This window comes from Vombatus ursinus, unplaced genomic scaffold, assembly GCF_900497805.2.
Source record: "Vombatus ursinus unplaced genomic scaffold, bare-nosed wombat genome assembly UNPS02014781.1, whole genome shotgun sequence".
In the NCBI taxonomy this organism is placed as follows: Eukaryota; Metazoa; Chordata; class Mammalia; order Diprotodontia; family Vombatidae; genus Vombatus; species Vombatus ursinus.
In genome coordinates, this window is record NW_020954559.1 from 10,751,486 (window position 1) to 10,773,720 (window position 22,235).

At 33.7% G+C, this 22,235-nt stretch overlaps 1 protein-coding gene across 1 annotated transcript in view; it reads right to left on the reverse strand.

The window, feature by feature from the left end:
* Positions 1-315: 315 nt before the first annotated feature.
* The window catches only part of LOC114046159 (ankyrin repeat domain-containing protein 10-like), a 48,232-nt gene continuing 26,312 nt past the window's right edge, over positions 316-22,235 (reverse strand). The window contains exons 5-6 of the mRNA XM_027866408.1: positions 6,745-6,840; positions 316-1,945 (exon numbers count right to left, since the gene is read on the reverse strand). Of these exons, the coding sequence (XP_027722209.1) occupies positions 1,470-1,945; positions 6,745-6,840 (572 nt within the window). The 3' untranslated portion in view covers positions 316-1,469. The remainder of the gene's footprint in view (positions 1,946-6,744; positions 6,841-22,235) is intronic.

Sequence of the window (22,235 nt, forward strand, 5' to 3'; positions counted from 1 at the left end):
GAGAGCCTGTTAACGATTCAATAAAAACTGAGATGCAACACATACACGATCTTATCTAACAAGCTGAAGGATCAAAGAGATCTTCCTAGAAATGTTATATCTGCAGGAGAAGGGTTAAGAATATGGTCAAATGCACCAGAGATTGAGAACAAGCATTAACATGAATCCTGTTGGTGGCCTGCAGGATAAAATGCCTCATTAAAATAAAATCACTGAAAATAAAAGGCAACCCATGGAAAGTTGTGCATATAAGAAATTTATTTTTTATTCAATTTGCAAAGGTCCCTTTTTTAAACAAACAAAAAAAGGATGGTATAGTTTTCTTAGGACACTGGTTTATTCATTTGACATTTTCTCCATCACACCATTCTTCATTATGAAATCACCAAAGCAGAAAATCATTACAATACTTGCACAGTGTCGCTACTAGCTGCATCAATGTTGACTTGTATAAAACTATAAACATACAAATTCAGCATGAGACTCCCTCAAGGGTCTCTCAACTGGCTAGATATACATAGCAGAAGAAGTCTAAAGCAGAATATACTCCCAAAGAGTGGAGGAGGGGAAGGGAAATCCAACATGTATCAAAAACAGTCAAATTGAAATACTCCGACCTAACAAATTCTACAAACAACAGTAATTTTCATTGCATATAAAGTAAACCGTGCTAACATCCCTTCAGTGGGCGTTCTATGGTAAAGTATTAAGCACATAAAGTAAAATGCAAGATAAAACTATTCTAACATAGGACTAACTCCAGGCTGTTATCTGTTTATAATCAAACACTGGGCTATGACCCATTCTACTTCATTCAAGTCATAAGCCAAATATTTTATCTGGTAACTGACACCAAAGAATGGACTATACATATCCAATTGTAAATTTTACCATATGAAAGGTGAAAACTCATTTTCAAACATCACTGAACTCAAGACAAAAGTCCTTTCCTCCATATAAACAATGCAAATTGGTGTGAGAAATCTATTCTAAGGTTGAAATAGTTCAGACCTTATAAAAAGAGAAAGCATGGGTCTTCTCTTACTATAGGCTCAACTAGAAAAGTAAATGAAAGTTTTTTTATAGCTATGTCCAAGTATAATAAGCTAAGGAAAGTAATTAGGACACATTTTTGGCCTCTCAATTTCTACTCAGTTTTTACAAGAAAAATACCAATTTTTGGTGCTAGTATTGGGCTTGGTGACCAATAAATGTTAAAAAGGAACTTAATTCTCAAAGAGCATCCCACTGTAACAATACCTAATCACCAAGTCCTACTCATGCAACAAACTAAGACTTCACTTTAGGAAACCGCCAAATGGAAGCTTTACTTTTCCCAATAAATCAAAATGTAAAAAATGATAGTTGTGGCATTCCTCTCCAAATTAATGCTACATGGATACTTCTTCCCAAAAAGTCAGTCAACAGTATGAATCAATGTGCTTCAAATGAAGAAAATCCATTGACTTTTAGGAACCATGATAAAGGTGCATTGTGCCCAAGATAGTATTATCATATTTCTCCTCCACTTTAACAGAATTGGAATGCTCAACAACACTATTAAGTTCTGGGATGCTCTCAGCTGTGTCCCCAAACCCATGGTAATGTCCATAGTGCAAATTATCTCCAATATCATCTAACCAGGAAGGTCTATTAGCTACACAGCTACTTGGACTTCCATTCAGATGGAGAGAGCCACACATATCAGGTGAAATGTTCATTGTCTTTTCTGATTCTTCAGCACCATTAACAGAGGGAGTTTTCTGGCTATTTGCAAAAGTCAGTCCTGGAATTAATCCACTGCTAATTCCATTAGGTGCTGTTAAGCATTCTCCATTCCTGTTTTCCATCCCATTGAGCTGTGTCGTGGAAGGGAAGTCCAAATGTCCATTGGTGGCATATCCACTTGTCAATGTATTCAAAACGGAGCTACTGCTATTCATATCTGCATTAAGAAATACACCTGTCACCAAAACTCAGAATCAATGGGGGGGAAAAAACATAAAAAATTTGGCTATACTTAAATAAAACCTTTTTTTATTTTTCAAAATCAATTAGATCTTCTGTAAGGTATTGATCAATTTTCAAGATACATGGCATAGGTGTGTCTAAAAATGAATGACAAAATAGTTTTGATTCTTACGATTTTAACTCGGCATTTAAAAGATGTGGGGCCAAACTGAGAAACTTAGGCTATCATTATTTACTTTACAAAGAAGTCTTTAAACTTTTATTGTAGTTTTCAAAATAATTGTTTTTTGAGTCATTCCTAGTTATACTTGAAAAATTCCTAGCAAAGTAAATTCTATCAGACTCAAAAGTAAAAAACAAATTTGATTTTTTTAAAAATACACTTCAGGTTTTCACTAGGGAGGCCTTGACCAGGGTTCAAACCCAGTCCCATGCCCAGGCAACTTTTAAGACTATAATCCTGGCAGATCTGAACTGGAGTTACCTCACCTAAGGGTTCCCAATGCCTACGAAATCACAGGACCTAACCCTCCCCCTTCCAAGAAAAAAAAATATAAAATGGTTTTCACAAAGGATTAAAATGAAGTGTAACACTTCATTCAAGATTGAGAAAAACAGTACATAAAGTAACTGAAGCAAGTTAATTACAGAAGCTATTTATAAGAATGTAAGACAATGCAGTGTTCTAAAGCAAGTTCAGACTAATAATTTAGGAAAGCGCATATGCAAATTTTATAGGAATAGTTTTCTTTAAGTAATATTCAAAAATTGACATAATCCATATGCAAAATGCCAGGTGAAAACAGAATTGGCAAAATGCACAGACCAGAATGCTTGCTTACGAAAAGAAAACATGGAAATTAATGATATTCATGCAAAAGGTCATTTTGAATGACTAGTTCTGAATTTTATTAAAGTTATTATATTTAGGATACATCAGCCACATTAAAAAAATAAGTAGGGGAAACACTGATTTTTGAAGCTTAAGACAAAAATTTATTCAGTAAAATATTGATAAAGAAAAAATACCCATTACAAGTACTGGGATAGACCAATACATATTACAGTTCTGTACTTTTTAACTCAAAAGTGTATATGTAGACATGAATACAGAGAATAAGTAGTTTAAAACTGCCTCTAATCCGGGACTATTAAGTAAGGCTTGCCACTTAAAGTGCTGCTCTATTGTAATAAAATGTAGTCTTACAATGACCATTTCAAAGAGTCCATTTCTAATAGATTTTCACATATAAAAGCATTTGATGCATACCTTATTACCCTTGTATAACAGTGCCCTATCAAAGTGCATATTTTTAATTTTTTCCAGTCTAAGTACTTTTCTACATTGCACATTTATGCTACATCTTCATTCTCCCTTCCCCTCATCTTCAACCCATGCCCCCATCTCACCCCTTTCAAAAAATAAATAAATAAATAGAAGGATGAAAAAAGCTGACAATGTTCCAATAGTCATCAATTTTTGTCTGGCAACAAGTTTATAAACTTTTTAAAGGCAAAAATACATTAACCAAGAGCATGGTTTCCATAAAATCTGCTAAAATGGAGGAAAATGGATACTTTCTCTGATCTTTCAAGTTGCACCTATACCAGTGTCTTAGACAACAGTGAACAATGGATCTGGAGTTAGAAAATGAAAATTTTGAGTTCCAGTTTTGTCATTTCTGTTGTTTGATCAGGACCAATGACATAACCACCCTTATCCTTAATCTCCTCATTCATAATATAGGGATGATAATATTTTCATTCCATATCTCACAGCCAAGCATAATGTAAATATCAGCTGTTATTACTTAAATTCAAGAGAAGTGACCTAAGCTAAGTAATATAAAAAGCTTTAACAACCACCAAAAAAATCCCAAATCCCCAGGCCATTTACCCCAGGGGTAGCAACTATGTAATTTCTATTTTTCAAAAACAAAGCCACAACTTTTCCTTAAAGATAAAATCTGGCTATGGGGCAGCAGTATCCACTTGAAAGATAAGAGAAAAAGAAAAAAAAAAAACAACCTTGTCAGTTCAAGTATATGTGTCCAATTAATTATCCAAATCTCTTTAAAGAGATGGAAATAGTAGACAGTGTAATTGGGTTCCCAAAGGTAATTAAAATAGCTAGTCAACTACTCAAAGAATTGGGTGTGTTGCTTCAAACCTAGCTTACTTTGATCTGATATACTTTTTAAAGAAGAACACAGGGGAAGGTGGGCAGCCTATTTTCATAATTTATGCGGAATTAAAAGTTGGTACAAAGGAAGTAATATTTTTCTCAAGCAGCTAGGTTAAAGCAAATTAGTTCCAGGGATCAACAACCTAAAAAAGCCCAAGCCAAGTAATACAGCCTCATAACACTATCATGAAGGGAAATAAAAATTGTAAACCCACCAGAATCTTGCTTTAACATAATAAAATGTAATGACAAGACCATCTCAGATCCTGCTCAAAAGGGTTTGGTTAGTACAGTCAATCCCAAATCTGCCACTTGACATACCATTCTGCTCATTTAATGCTGCCTAATAAAGACCTATACTTCCCTTCTTGCTGCCTTTACCTGCTCATTCCACAGTTTCCACCGATGTCCGAACAGACGAAGGCAACAGCACATACACAGCCCGGATTTTGCCTTATGGCGGATCTGCTTTAAGATGCAGCCTCCAGGAATGCATGGCATCTAAAAGCGGGGCCCACCTGTACCAGAGTGATCTTGTTATAGCAGGGTCTCACCTATACAGGTGTACCTCGCTTTAAGCCAACCCAATATATGAAAATCCAGATTTACACAAAGAGATAAATTAGGGGGCAAGTATTTGCTTTAAAAAGGATTCACAGTAAGATTCCTTCAGATATTCAGCCCCTCCCAACAATTTAAAATGTGAAAATTTGATTTATACACTTTTCAGGAATGCATTCATCTACTGCATAAAGTGAGGTAGATCTGTAACATTCCCACTGGCACAGCCCTTAAAGGGCAGCATTCTAGCAAGGCTTCTGAATAGAAGTAGAATATACTTAAAAATATAAACATTAAAAGAAGACATTTCAAGTGGCCAATTTATTAGTTAAATGAGACTAGCTGGAAGTTTAAATTACAATAAGAGGGCAGGATTTGGTTCATTTTTCTAAATGGCAAGTCCCTGAAACATTAAGGATAACTAAAAAACTAATTACTGCTTAAAAAAAAAGTGAAAAATCAAAACATTCCTGTTTTAGGATTTTTTTTTTAAAAGATGTCAGAGGCTAATAATTACAACTGATAAAAAAAAAATAACATGCCTACTGGCACAGAGAGCTGAGCAGGTTTTTTGTCTCTACTCTGAAATGGGCTTGAACTATGAGAATGATTTATAATTTCAACATAGTAAACTGCTAGGAAGTCCCATCGGAACAGTAGAAGGCCAATATATTTGACTTACAAGTTTGTCCCACTGCTTTTCTTATTTTAAGTTTTGCTTTACGGAGTAGCTGTGGTATTTATACATCTGCTTTGTTATATAGATCTTAACTGCAAATAAACTTGACTACTATTTTAATTAAAGCATTTTCCACTTAGGAGTCCCTATTTACTCTTTTTTTAAAAAAAAAAAGGTTCCTAGGATTTTAGATTATTTAGTAACAAGATATTTCCACTTTTTTTTTTTTTTTTTTTTTTTTACTAATTTTACTAATATACTTGTATGGCTTTCCTTTAATGTTTTTTAATATACTAGAAATATTATATTACATTTCCAAAAAGATATATATAGATATATATGCATATATATGCTTCCTTTTAAAGTTTACTTTTTAAAATGGCTTTCATGTTAATTCAGAAAACAAAACATCTATTCTATTATACCCAAAGTTGCACTTGGAATATAGAAAAACAACATTAATAATAAAAATCAGTTTCCATTTCTAAGCATTACACTACATTAGTAAAACTGTCATAATCTTTACCTTTCAAATACATGGAAAGGCTGAGAAAAGAGCTTTTAATTAAACTAATATAACAAGATATATTTGTGGTAACTCATTTTTAAAATATTCTAGAATACTATTAAGAAATGAATCTCTTGCTATTGGAAAATTCAAAATGTGAATATTTAACTATTACTACAAACAGTTCTAAGCCTATGAAATTGGACATAAAAAACTTGTTTTGCAAATATTTCTTAAGGTTTCCCCCCCTTTTTTTAAACTTAGGTATATATTTTAGCAAAAGCTAAATATGTTCATTTCATTTTTTACTTTTTCACTAACTACAAATCTCTGGTAATTTCTAGCTATTAACATAACTATCTTTAGAACTATTTGTATTAAGGTACATATTACTCTGAAAACACTAACAGTACACTATGTGTGAGATGCAAAAAGTATTCCCAAGTTAAAAAAACAAATTTAAAAACTCTTTAAAAGATAAAGAAGGCACATTAAGTTTAAGCCTCAAAGAATAATAGGAAGAGTGACTTCATAATTATTGTATATATCCACACTAAGTGTGTCAAGAAATGTTTCCTTGTGTCTACAAACACCCAAAAGAATGGGCATTGGAGTAATACAAGTTTCCAAGACACTGGACAACAATGTGCAAAAAATTCAAAGAAACCTTTGTATCTTAGAAATAATATGCATACTGATTCTTACAACGACAAGGGGTTTGCATTGATGTAACTGTATAAATTTCTATCTCTTTTGGTCCAATAGAACCACTCTCCTGTTGTTTGATGTCTTCAACCATTTGAATGTTGTTGCAGTTAACAGGAAACTGTCCACTCCCACCTGATACAACAGCAAACTCTCTATCAATGTGCATACTGTCAGCATCATCATCAGCTCCTCCGTTCACTTGTGGTATGGAGCAAACAAAGCTCTGAGCTGTCAAAAAAAACCCCAACAAAACAGGACGTGATCTTAGGTTATTCTGTATATATAAAAGAAAATATTAAGACAAATACTCTGATTTCATATTTTCAAAGCATTCAGTAGTTTAATGCCTAACAATTTTATACACACACACATTCACCCCTTTATATCTTGTACTTTGCCCTCTTTCCTGAAATCCACATGAACTGCTGGTTACATGGCAGTCAACAATCTGTACCACAAATCAGATTTTCTTAGCAAATAATTTTATAACTGAACCTTAAAACTTCTTGGAAGTAGTAATACCCATTTGGGTTCTACTTGATGGGATATGGTATTTGAAGCATACTGTGTTTCCATTCTAAGTCTTTTATTTCAAGAGAAACATGCATAACTTTAAACATTCAACAGAAATGGTGATATATTTAAACGTTTCCACTGTTTTCTCATCATTGAAATGAATGAAAATTTCTAGCAAGCAACAATTACTTAATGATACGTACAAAGTGTTTTTAAGTTCCTATATTTTTACTTTTATGTTATAAGCCTGTTAATTTGAGACAACTGGGAGATCCAGAAGAAGAGGAGTTAGTCAGCTAAAACTTGCAATTGAGTCAATGGTTAGAAGTGATTACTGAGTTTCAATCAAGGTTGTACAAAGGTGTCACGAAGCAATAACAGTCAGCATTTATAAAAGTACCACTTTAACATTTGGAAAGCACATTAGATACATTATTCCTTTTGAGCTTCACTAACACCTTGTGAGAGAAACACTACAGGTATTGTCATCTTACATTCTACAGATAAAGAAACTGAGAAGACAGACTGCCATTTTCCTTTGGTTACACAGCTATTAAATGTCATAAGAAGGATTTGAACCCAAGTCTCTCCTGACTCTCAGTCCAATGCTTATTATAGCCTGCTACCTTTCACCTAGTAGTGCCTCCCTTTCTTGGTTGGATCTCAATCTATTCATGAAAATCACATGTAAATGTGTGAAAACAACTGTTCTGATCTATAAAAGTTAGCTGGAAGCTAGCAAAATATGGAAAAGTAAAGAACATAAAGGTAGAACTGCAACTTCTTACATATAAACCACATGAAAAAAGTTAACTACTCTTGGTGTTAAACAGAATTTCTATAAAGTACAGTAACAAATGCTACATAACCATAATGAGCAAACTTGACCCTGAAGAAATATGAGAAGGCATCTTACTCCCTTCTTTGTAGTTAGGAGAATATATTGGTGGAACCACTCTTAGATTTGACTGATACATTGGTATGTTTCGCCAAATTATTTTTTTCCTTTTCTTTTTTAAATTCTGTTATACCAGATAGCTCTCTGGGTAGGGGGAAGAGGAAGAGAATGCTGACAAATGAAAGTGATGAATAAGCAAAAGATATCAATAAAAACAAATTTTAACATATAGGAATAAAACAGAAGGTTCAAAAATATGTGGGATGGAAAAAATCTTACATATGCAATGTTGTTGTAATATTGGAGACATATGAATCAGTTAAGCAAAGCATAGGCAGCAGAATAACAATAGTTTCAAATTATTCCCAAGCCTGTACTAAAATCAGTGATAGTGAAGTTAATGTGCAAACAGTCTTAATGAATCAGAATAAAAGATTTGTGTATGATTACATCAAGGAAACAAGAAAGGGGATAGATGCAGAGGGAGCTTCAATGAATACCCAAATGGGGTAATGGTAGGGGGAGAAAGTTAAGATATTATTCCTAAATTTGCAAACTGCTCAAAATAATAAAAATTTCAGTTATGTTTAAGTTGTGGGGTGGGAAGAGTAAATTAACTTTGTATTGATACAGAACATTCTGAAATATTTTTAAAGACCAAAATTAATTACAAATTGAAGCTCTCTCCCCCACACTATTCTTCCCTTCCATCCCCAACAGAAGAACAACAGGTCCCGGAGAATAAAGTATTCCAAGTGTCTGACACAATATACTTTATTAACATAATGGCTATTCATTCTTGAATAAAGCATTTGCATTACGATAAATCATATTGTAAATCCAAGCAACCTGTGTAAATATCTACATTTTATAAAGCTATGCGTAATTTTAGAAAAATGTCAATTAGTTTTTATTTCCATTTTAATAAAACTGAGGATTAGTATCATGCCAAAAGCTCATTCCAAAGACACTAAAACTCAATCATCAAAAAGGAAGTCATTTCATAGCCTAGACCTAGACATAGCATTAATGCCCCTCCCCACCTCTTTGAATTTCCAAATTGGGAATTCTTAAGATCTAAATCTAGTCCATCTTAGTTTTACTTAACAATCAAGAACTATTTTTTTCAAGCATTTAGAGCAATATGTTATCTTCTACTTCTCAAGTTTTTAAAAAGAAAAAAAGTTCAAATACAACAAAAATTTAATCTGAAGAGGTAAATGACATATAATCACTCAATTACCATTGAAACCTTTAAGACTGAAAAATTGCTACTTCCTAAACAAGAATGGACAGAATTTCCAGAATAACTCAAAATGGAAGAAGCAAAACACAGCCTCAGAAACAGAGGCAGTAGTGTGGCTATATAATGGAATATATGTATATCAAAGTACTGCTAACAACTGAAGTACATACATAGTTTTTTCTTATTTTTATAAAATAATTGCAGTAAGATTGAAAATTTTTAATGGGAGACCTATGTAAAGAAATTATAGACAAGGTCCCGGTAAAATTTAGGTACCATTTTAAGAACAATGAATTAGGCTAGCCTAGACTGACTTCTTTATAGTCACAAGCTAAGCAACAGGATTTCTAGTTAACTGATTAAAATACGTGATGATCTTTCAACTCTACACTTTGATCTTTCAAATTTTAACAAAGTTTCAGGCTGGAAGCATACAAAATGTTTAAAATCAACTTTTGACAATGCTAACTCCCTTAGAAGTCATGTGGTCTTGAGTCAATACTGGGAAATTCTACCATATGTACTTGTCACCACCACCCCCTTTCAATACTCACTAGCATGCATATCAAGTACTTCTTACGTGAAAGGCCTAGGCTTTTACTGTATACCACTCTATTTAAAAAAAAGTTCTAGCAAGCTTCTAGTATATTTTTTAAACCACTCTAGCATGAAAATCATATATATATTTGAATATCAAAGTGCAGAATTTGAACTAGTTGTTTCCATTAACTTTTCCCCAGTCATTTTATATTATATATATATATATTTTATATAGAGAGACCAACTCTACTCATTGAAATATGCTTTATACCATTTCATCAAAAAAGATGTATCTTAAAATTAGATTAATTCTCAGAAATCTTGGGAAAGCATCAAGATTCCCAGTTCATTTATCCCCCCAGAAGAATCACTTTAAATGTTATATGTGAAGGTAAATACCATCTGCAAAAAAACCAAGATTTTCTCTCTAAATGTTTTAAAAGACCTAACAATAAAAACAATGGAATTTATGGTATTTCATATAGGTACTTTGAAAACAAACTTCTTTGTATTTTTTAACTGCACAAGCAATAATTTGATATGAGGTGGCATACTATAGTGAGTAGAGTGCCAGACTTTAAAGTCAAGGAGACCTAGGTACTCCAGTTACTGGGTGACAGTCACTTAACCTTTCAGTCATTGCTTCCTCATCTGTAAAATACAGAAAATAGCACCCACCTCACAGGACTGTTTTAGGGATCAAACGAGATATGTACAAGTGTAAAGTACATCATAAACCTTAAAACAATATATAAATACCAGCTATTATTAGTGACTAAGGAATCTTACACATGCTCTAAGTTGAATACTTGTCTGGATTGACAAGCATGGAAAGCAACACCCAAATAAATCTCATCTCCAATTTGGGTATTCCCTCCAATGATGCTGACTGCAATGACCACCCATCTTTCCTGTGACTCACCTATCTACCCTGCATCTGCCACACAATTTGCTAGAGGCTCTAACTTCTTAAATCAGAAAGAGACAAGTGAAGCGCGCAGACTTTCAACCTGTGAAGCAGCTCATCTCCTATTTCTATCCTAAATATCGACATATTTTACTTGTTATTTCTGAAATTTTTCTTTCATTACTTTGTACCCTGCTCATATCTACTTTATAGCCTCCCACTGCCCTCTGTATGATATGCAATTCCTTGGAGATTCTAGAGTTGTTTCATAGAATTAAAACACTGGCACAAGTGTTGAAAAGATAGGCCTCCATTTCTGAAGAAACCGTGAGGTCACTAAAGGTTAGTTATATATTTTAGGCAATTCACCCTTTTTTATGGGGTTAGTTGGAAATAATAAGGCAGTAGATGGATACTGCACTTCTGGGAGCAATGCACTCCTCTTCCTTTTTAATTCTGGGCCCAAATCCATGTCAGCTGTCCGATTTTCATACACATATACACACACCTACAATCTCTAAGCTGTCTCCAACTGCATGTTGTAATTTGGGCAATAAGACATTCCTGAGTTGTTATATCTCTTCCAAGAGGCTAGGCAATCTTCCAGGGCCTGATGCAAAGAATATAGTCATCTGCAAACAGCAGTAACTACTGGACATCATCTACCAGAGAAGTCTCTTCAACTTGCACTCTATACTAGATCTCCATCACAGTGGCAAATGTCTTTCTTTTTAAATACTTCTGGCCTAATGTTTATGACCATAATGTCAATAAACTTAAGTTATTTCTTATATATGGGAATCTTAACTGATACAGACGTAGCAATTCCTTAGTTGAAAATCTTTAAGGTAACGTTTTGTTCTACCAAGTTATTTCTCTATAATTAAAATCTTCCATTTTCCACCTATTTTAATTACAGACCTATTTCCATTTTCCACCTATTTTAATTACAGGTAATATCACTAGCAGATTGCTAGTGATATTACCTGCTCCCTAATAGTAACTAAAAGATGCCATCAATGCATGGGGAAATGTTTCAAAAACATTTTATAAATAAATGAGTATACATGTCAATACTTGGTGATATCTTGGTCATCGTTTTCAGTATTAATGTTTTTCCACATTTTAATCTTCAGACCCCTTAATACAGTCTCAAAATGCCAGCATGGCAATGTATGTACTTGTTCCAATACAGCTGCTTTTCCCCACCTTCATTCTCTTTATTGACATCTCCAAGTATATTTGTGTGTATGTGGTAGCTTTACTATCCTGGAAGGTGAAAAGCTATTAAAGCAAAAAGTACAGGTCCTTTTCCACTGTTGTTTGCTGACCTCCATCTTTAAATGCCCTCAGGATGACTTTGCTTCATTGGCTCTCTTGCCTGACTTAAAATTAAAAAGTATTTTTAAAGCATCTACAGATTTGAAGGTGGGGGAAAAACTCCTACCCTCAAAAAGCTTAAATTCTAAGACACATTCATATAGCAAGAGACAAGACGTCTATTTTGGTTTGGAAAGTTATGGTTTTAGTGGATGGAAATATAGGTGAGTAAATGAGCACATTTCTGGGAACAATGGCAGTATTGATTTAATTAGTGCTACAAGCAAAGGGGCTCAGGTCTGTGTGTTCAGCAGCAAGGAAGTTGGTCCAATTGGGTAGTGATAAAGTTTATCCAATGTTAACAGGCCCAAGGAGTTCTGGAGATGAAAGAGCTGAATACTCTTTTACCCTGTTTTGCCTACTATTGCTTTTTTTCTGGTTTAGGCAGAAATACTGATCATATATTTAAGATTTTATGAACAAGTTCATATTCTAAACTAGGGTTGCTTTGGCCACCATTTCTTCTCTGAATAATCCATATAAAATTATAATTGGTGTTTCGCTTCCGTTGTCCATTATCCATTTTCGATCACATGTATCTTTTTATTCTTTCTCACTTTTTACTAAGGGAGGCAACAAGAGGGCAATCTCAGGATGAATAAGTGTAAGAACATGAGTTCAGGAATTCCTGGAGAATGGATCAATAAGCTACAGCTGCAGCAAAAGTATGTGCTTTTTGGGCAATATTTAAAATATACTGTCCTCTTAATGTAATACTCTAAACTGTTTGGCACATATGCGAGCTTGAGAACTTTGGATTAAGAAAAAAAGATAATGCTACTTGTAACACACCTAACCAAGAAGAAAACAAAACAAAACAAAAAACAAGAGCCTATCACCAAGTCACAGAACAAGGCAGTCTGCAGTAATAAAAAGCGTACTTTGCCAACCCTTAGGTGAGTCTTGGGCCATCTTTCTGGGTAACTTCATCAACTCCCTGAGGTTCAATTATTAATGCTATGCATGACTCCTAAATCTGTATATTCAGTCCTTATCTCTTATGATCTCTCATCACACCTCCATTGCTTGTTTGCCAACTGTTACCTAGATATCCCATATGGACTTCAAACTCTAGCCATATCAAAATGGAACTCATTATCTTTCTTCCTAAACTGACTTCTCTCACAATTTCTTCTAAATGGGACCACCACTCTTCCTGTCACTGAACTTTGCAACCTAGAAATTCTTAATTTCTGACTTTCAACCTCCTAACCAATCAATTGCCACATGTCAGTTTTACCTCAACATCTCTTTACGTTTGACTCCTCTCTACTGCTAACAAAACCATCCTTCTCTTAGATTACTGAAATAGCCTAAACCAGGGGTGGGGAACCTGCGGCCTCAAGGCCACATGGGTCCTCTAGGTCCCAGTACAGCCCTTTGACTGAAACCAAACCTCACAGAACAAATTTTTTTATTAAGGGGCCTACATGGCCTCCTGGCATTCAGACCTTCTCTTCTCTAATCCATCCTCCATACAGTTATAAAATTGCTATATGTTGGTATACTAAGACAAAACTTAAAAGTCTCTTCTCTTAACGAATCACCATTCTTTCAGGAGTTAACCATATATTAAAAAAAAAACAACAAAAAAAACACAAACCCACCAAGTAATTTGGGGAGAAGAAAAACAAGCTGAAAATATCAGAAGCTTCACACAGCAGGTAGTAGTTGAGCTGACCTTTAGGAATTTGGCTTTTTTTTGGCAAGGCAATCAGGGTTAAATGACTTGCCTAGTCACACAGCTGGTAGGTCTCATGTCTCTGAAACCACATTTGAACTCAGGTCCTCCTGATTCTAAGGCCAGTGCTTTATCCACTGCGCCACCTAGCGACTCTTCAGCTGAGCTTTGAAGGAAATTATTCTAAGAGATATGAAGTACGTTCTAGATCTAGAAGTCAACCAGGAGCTAAAGCACTCCAGTGCCACTTCCCTCAAGAGCCCTTTCTAGATGCCCTCAGTGGTTAATGCTGTGTATCTTACTATATCTGTCTTGTGTTCACTTAAAAATCTGTGGACACGTTGTATCCTTCTAGTAAAACATAAACTCCTCGAAAGCAGGGGTTTTTCCACATTTATATCCACAGCTCCTAGAGCACAGCATTTGGCAGAACAGGTACTTAAGAGGGATATTAATAGCATCGAGGGCATCTTTAGTTACTATTAGGGAGCAGGTAACATAACTAGCAATCTGCTACCTATATGTAGCACAAAGATGTTGGGAGGATAAAATTAAATATTTGCAAAGCAATTAGCATAATGCTTGGTTACAAGCCAAGCATACTTACATGCAGACACATCTCTTAACTACCTCTTTGACCCTCAAGTCTCTACCTATGACTCTGACTTCTTTAAAATTCATAAATCTTAGCTTTGAATGTTGAAGAGGCCCCAGAAGTCACCAATTCCATAACCCTTAATTTACAGATCAGGAAATCAATTCACCATACGAAACTGGTGAATTAACCAGGCCACATAAAGTAAGGCAGGATTTGACTCAGTTTCCTGATTTCAAGTTCAATGTCCCATCAACCACACCAAGCTGCCTGTTTATCTCCAAAATAAGGAGATTGGAGAAGATACCTAAAAACTTTTCTAGTTTATCAATCCAAGACTAAGCCAAAATAATTCTTTATAAAGGCCATCTTTATTATTATTTTTTTTTACAGTTACATGTCTATGTAAGGATATTACTTTTAAGTTCAAAGCTTACTGCAGTTGAACCTACAAGGGAATACGAGCTTTAAGAAATACAAACTTACCTATACCAAAGAAGCAGGTAGCATGGCTACTGATCTAAAAGTCCTAAATAAAACAACTACAATAAAAGTTGTCTGATACCTGAATATGTATCATTTAGAATTCCTGTGTAAGATAAAAACATTCTGGACTCCATGACTTTTAAATATATAGTACAGCTGTGATTCAGGTCACAGTAAAATCACAATAGCTATAAAACATACTCGGGAAAGGAGCTTTCAATCTTAAAATGTTGACAAGGAAATAATCCCTTATGAGGCTCATAAAATATATGCTATAGTTGGACAACCACTTATCTTTCTTGTGTGTATATAGTTAGGAGGGAAGGATTTTGTAACTCATACTAATTATCAGCATATTCCAGGGCTTTATGTATGGAGAATATCACAAAATAGGAGACAATACATCAAATATTTTTACCAGATCAATGAGAATCAATGAGTCAATGAAGTTAATGTTTCTGAATCCTACTTTGCATTGGAATAGACATTATTTGCTGTTCTTTGGAAATAAACAAAAGCATACATATGTAATTAAACTTAAGGTTTTTAGGGTAGCCCTGAAATTTCTGAAATGTCTTTGCAAAGCGATTACTATTTTTTATTCCATTACATACTAAATTTTTATTAAAAACAAATTATATCCATCTGTTTCTACATTAAAATCACCGTGTCTAAAAGAAAAATGATTCCTTTTAATATACAACTGGGTAATTTTTTTCACTGAATATTTGACTAAGAGGGATTTCAACATAATAATGCATTAAGATGGGCATAATTCTATAAAATAAAGAAGTGAAAATCTCATAAACCATTAAGCTTAAGCCACCAGCTACTAACAAATAAACAAACATTAAGCACATACTATGTGCCAAACATTGTTAGGGGCAATATACAAAAAGACAAAAATGAAACTATTATCTTCAAGAAACAAGGAAAAAAGAATTTGTTGGTTCATAAAGTTAACTTTCAACCTTTTTATGATGCAAGAGTGGAAAGTTGTGTTGTTTTTTTCCTATTTAAATTAAATCTGCCTTTGAAAAAAAGCTAAAAATTCTTTTAAAGTCAGTGATGTACCTATCTTATAAAAATAATGGGGAAAAAAAGAAATGAAGCATCAATTATTTTGTAAGCTGTCACAACTTGGAAAGTAAATTAACTACCTAAAAGATGAGACATAATGTCCAAGTAAAATAGCAGAAAAATCTATATGAAAAGGTGATTTGGCATTTAAACAAAGCTACTTTTGAGCATGCATCATAATAAGGTGTGCCCTCTCAGTTTGATACACACCACTGTAACATTTATGATTTTGTATAATTGAAGTCTGGCTTTGGAATACTCTTATTAAAAACAAAGTACAAAAGCAGAAGGAAAACAGTTATAAATTAAAGCTTCAACCAAGAAATCATAGGTAGCCATTACTTTTGAAACAGACACTAAAAAAGTTGTCCTGGAAATATAATTTTTAGTTTAGTCTTTGGTTTAAAAACATATAGCATTTGTACAAAACTATTACTTAGAGCTCATTTCAAACACTTATAAGCAAACAAGTTAAGTAGTTATCAATTATCATATCTAACTGTTTAGACTCCTATGTTTCTATCTTTTTAAGGTTTACCTACTCAAACTATCTAATGAGGTAAAGAGAGAGTTTTGCAACTCAATATGTCAGACATTGTGATGAATAAAATAACTCTCAAAACTCTGGGAAAAGCATTGATTTAGTGAAATAAAACTATTTTCCAAAGATAAAGAAAAACATCAGTTTTTTTTCCCTAAAATATTTGTTAATTTTGGCAGCAGTTTCTTTGAAATCCACCTAGACAGAATGTATTAAGACTTGTTCCACATTCATATCCCGAATTTTATATGAAGAGGGTTCAGCTGTCTTCTGGATATCCTAAGTTCTTGGTCAATAAGGCAACGTAACAAACAGTGGAAAAGATATTTTTGTCTTCAAACCATCTGAAATACCCAAATAGATATACATTTAAGAGGAAAACATTTGACTAAAATTAACTTGCCAGTAAGAGTAATTTCTCTGAAAGGCCTCTGAATTTTATTTTATCCCACAAACAGGATTACATCTGTGATAATGTAATGCAATAACCAAGAATATGTCGTCAAATGGTAGTTGTGTTATCTGATTTCCCTTCAAAAGGTAGTTTAGCCCAGGTTCCCCTTTACATCTTACTACCAAAATGGCACGTATTTATACAATGGAGAACAAAGACTCTTTTAAACAGAATCTCATTCTCATTCAGAAGTACTAAAATAAGATAGCTGTCTGAATATTGAGTATAGCTTAAGTGTATTACTTTCTAAAGAACAAAAGGCCAATTGACTTTCCTAGAGTCCTTTCAGAATTAAAATTTTAAAATACCATAAATATCAATACTATCAAACCTATCTAGAAAAAAGAATTTTGATGAAAAATGTATTAAGTTCTGGGGGCAAGGGGTAAAGGTGGAGATTTTTCATTTCTGTAGGGTTCTTTAGGTGATATTTCAAGACTGGCCTGACCTGACAAAACACAGAAAATGTTATTTCTACGTAAACTGATTCCAATAGTCTAAGACAGAAGGAACTTAATATTTATTCTTTAATATGATACTATTTCCTTTTTCATTTATGCTAGAATAACTCAAAAGCAATTATGACCTATATTCATATGAAATATACAAGGTTAATTTCTTTATAAATATACATGTAGAAATTTTATTGATTCTTGGCATGTGAAATAAAAATGGAAGCTTCTTATATTTAATATGAAATTATCAACTTGGAGCACCAACAGCCAATCTGAATAAGAATGGGAAGTAACTTAAAATGAGAAAAAACATAACCACAATAAAATCCTTATGCATTCAAATGGCAAATGAAAGCAAAATTTCAGTTAGAGTATATTGGAAAAAAAAAAACTCTGGGAGCATACACTTTAAGTTTGTTTTTTGAGTAAATAATCTGGGTATTTCAGATAAAATTTCCTAAAATTCACTTAAATGTTTTTATTTGGATATCTTCAAATCTCCATTTTACACATCTGCACACAGAGAACACAGTAAAAATCCCCATTATTTCGTTTTCCTTCCTCTATACCTGACACCTGACTTTACTGAAAGAAAATTAAAAAACTGAGGCAAATTAGGAAATTTCAAATAATTCAAAAACCAAAATAACAGGTATAATAAAAACAAGCAGCAGCAGTATTCCACAATGTAAATTACACATGTATATTACATTACATAAGTGAATTTGGAACAAGTATAGAATAATAACTCTTTTGGACTATTACAAAATAGCCTATTCGAAAAGCAGTTATTTGAACTCCAGGTCTACAATATAAAAACTCACCTTTTAAAAATTAGAGAAATAAAGTCTTCAGGGGAAAAAAATGGAGATGAAAGATCTGAAACTTAACTTCTACAGTATTTACAATGAAACATTAAATATGACAGAATCACAAACATTTTCATTTGAGATGCTTGGCCAAATTCTTATAAAGTCGAACCTTTGCTAAGGTGCTATAAAAACGGGTCCTGATTCACTTAAAGTTTACATTCATCCAGCAACAGCTCTAAAAAAAAAAATACTAAGAAATAAGGTATTCTATTTAGCTTTTTGAAAAAGATGTTGAGGAAAAACTGGGAACAAATCATAGTTAACTGTTTTTTAAAAATTTTGAGTCAACATACATACAAAAATATGCAATCAGTAATCCATCACAGATTACCAAAAAAAACCACTTCAATTGGGTTAATTATATTTGATAGATTCTACTCACTGTCCCCAATTTGTACTTTCTTGTGCAAGCCACAAGTTCCCTCACCTATAAAATGTACAGTTGGACTAAATGCCCTCTGAGGTCTCTCATTTCTAAAATTCTATGCCATTAAATGCCTCAGTGTTGTGCTATGTATTTTTATGTGCACATTTTCTGAAGTCATTTCAAGGATTCTCAGAAAGGTAGTGACATAAGAGTATTTGATTCCAGAATTAAGAGGCCCAGATTCCATCTTTATTCTGCTTCTTCATATAACCTAGGTGTCTGGGAGGAGCAATCTAACCTCTCTGAACCTCACTGTCCTCATCTGTAAAATGAGGGAGTTGGAAGCAGAACTCTATCTATGATCCTGTGATACATACTTTTTAAAGTTAAAGAACAATTCTGCTGTAGTTGACAAAAATCCTTAAATTTATAGCGTATATTTGCTATGTAAACTAATCTGATTCTTCTCCACAGTAAATACTTTTTGCACGTGTTTAAATGTTTTTAAAAATTGGTCATTCTTGAAAATCTGTCAACTTAGTTGTAAGAAATAATTTTAAACACTCATTTATAGAGAGGGATCAGAATTAGAGGAAACTAAGGTCTCAAAATACACCCCCACCCCAAAGTTGAATGGCTAAATAACTAAAAATAGGAATAAGACAGAAATAAATTCTGTCTTGGCTTGAAATTCAGTTTAGAGACTAATTCTATTGCATGCTAACTTGACATCTCTAAATCCTGATATTAAAAGTGTTCAACTAAGAATTTTTTTTATTTTAAAAATTGTGTCATGGCAATAAATCTGTATGAATCAAGGCTGAATATTTTACGAAGCAAAATAGTCATGAAGAATATACCCCAAGTTATCATCGGAGAACTATTGCAGCTTAAAGTATCAAAATAATTTTTTTTTAAATTGTGGCTTCAGTATGTTGACAATGTTGGATGGTGACTGAAAAATGAATGTTGTAATCAAAAATGTGCTTGAGATCAGACAATAAAAGAACAAGAATAAGGATTCTAGCATGTGCTAACTACATAACGAACACTAGAAACTACTGGAAAACAAAAAAGTAGGGTTTCTTCTATTAAAAAATATATCAGAGTACTTTAACCAATAAGTAAGAGAGGTTAGAGTCAAACTCTGATGGCTACTATTCTCTTCATGTCTGATTCGTGACTGCTGACTATAAGCATGAGGATATAGTTATTTAGGGTTTTGTAACAACAATCAAGCATTTATTAAATGCTTATTATGTTCTGGGCACAAAGTGCCATTCTTCTTCTGTGAATTCTGTCAACTGACACTGCTTGCTAGAAAACATTTACCTATATACACATCTGCAATTACCTGCTGGTCTATTTCACTAACACCCAGGATATGAAGTACTGAACAAGACATCCTAAGAGAGTATCAACTGTTTAAAAGAATTGTATTAGAAAAACGGGCCATAAACAAATATAAGGGCACCACTGTTTTGCCACTCAGCTTACCTGAGTCAATATTCACCTGAAAGAGGGATGAACTCAGTTTTTCCATCCTAGCCACAGACTTAAGACCCTTATCTTTGAGACCACACCCCAAATCAGTCATAAGATGAATCAAAGGCATAATGGGAAATACCCCACTTCTCCAACTCCTAGAATTCCTAGGGAATTGAGGAAAACTAACAAACATATTAGAGATGGGTCCTTCCGAATATAAAAGCAGAAAGCTAGGAAACCATCTTTGAAACTACCACTTTATCTGTTGATCTGATGCAGATTTCAACACTTGCAATATCTACCTTTTAAATCTCACTTGGACATCCAAATTTTGTACATGGGTTTGCTCTCCATTTCCTTTGCTACTACTGGTATGGATTCGATATAGAAATGCTAATTTGGAGAGGCCTGGGCTGCTGAAGGCAAGAATTAAAATGGGCAGAACTTAAGTCAAATCCTTGATTTTAGTGGAGGAAAACACTTGTAACTGAGAAAAATAGCTCTGATTCAGTACACTGATTTGATCTACAATACAAGGTGACCTTTCAAATAGTAATGGAAAATATTGAGTTCTTATGTATGTATCAGATTCATTGTTTAAGTGATAATTAAACCTTAACAAACCTGTTTCATGGTAATTTCTTAGATGAACTGAACAAACTAAAATGTTCCTTTTACTTATCCACAACCTAACCAGCCACTGCCCCATCCTCTGGGCTTAGAGTATGCAGTCAAAATCACATTGTTTTTAAATGATTTAAAGCTTTACTAAATTTGTTAGCTATAATCCATGCTGTATTTAAAATAGATTTTTAGGCATCATTAAGTCTTAGCACCTACTATGCTAGATGCTGGGAATATAAAGTCAAGATCAAAATATTTCTTATCTTCAAGGAACTTACATTCTAGTGGGAAGAAACCTGTACATGATTAAGTAAATTTTTTTTTTGTCATTTGAACCTGTGATTTCAGATTCATTGGTGTAGTGAACTCCCTTTATGAAGGTAGATCATCAATTCTTTTGAAATTGACAATTTTATAGGGTTCCTGGGAGAGGCTAAGTGACTTCTCTAGGGTCTCAGGGTATATTTACTAGAGGCAGGACTTTAAAACAGGTCTTCCTAGCTGAGATTGCCTCTCTCCCATTCCGTGTTGCAAAAACAAATATATAAGTAGATACAAACCAGTCTAGGAAAAAACGTTGGATTTGTGTTGTGAAGGTATTACAGAGAAAATTATCTTTTCTGGAGACAACAGAAAATCAATGAAACTTCCTAAGTAGAGAAGTGTGATACAGTCAGATACATGCTTTAGGAATATCAATTTGGAAGCTCAGTATAAGAAGGAATGGAGTAGCTGGATGCAGGGAGACCAACTATGTTAATAATATAGGTGAGAGGTGATGAAGGTCCTGGTGGTGGTCTTAGTTATTATGAAATTCTCTGCAAACCTATATTCTCTGATCCTGGTTCTGCTCTCCAGCACTACACAAAAGGCAGGGATGAGGACACTCGCTGAACAGCTGCACTCAATAGTTTATCTGGGGTCATAGGACTAGTGACTTAGGTGGGACTTGATAACAGGTCATCTTTCCGTCCACTACATTGTACCAGACAAAGACCTAACTCCAATTAAAATACCGGGGTTATGTAAATCTCCTCTCCCCCGTTAATGTCCCCTTCAAAATGTGGCACCTGGAACATTACAAATATGCAGATGTGCCTCCCTGTGCCTAGATACCATTAATGATGCTTGAGGTATCATTAACTGTTAGAGCAAGTATCACCCTGTTAGCCAACTCGTATTGATCTTACAGCTAAGATATGTGGATCTTCCACTTACACAACTAATTTGTTAATTACATGCAGAATTTTGCAGCTAAACCTATTTCTTCTTCCTGATTTTCCATAGTTCTACCACGACATGGTATTTTTGAATTCTTATTCTATAATTAAATTATTAGTTATTTACTTCCTAATTGTGGTAATATTTACAAATGAGTAACTCAGCTAATAAGTTTATGTTTAATAAAAAGTCAGAGCCACTATCTAACCCATGGATGCTATTTTTATATAGGCTAAAACACCCAAACCAAGTCTTTCATCTCTCAAAGCAGG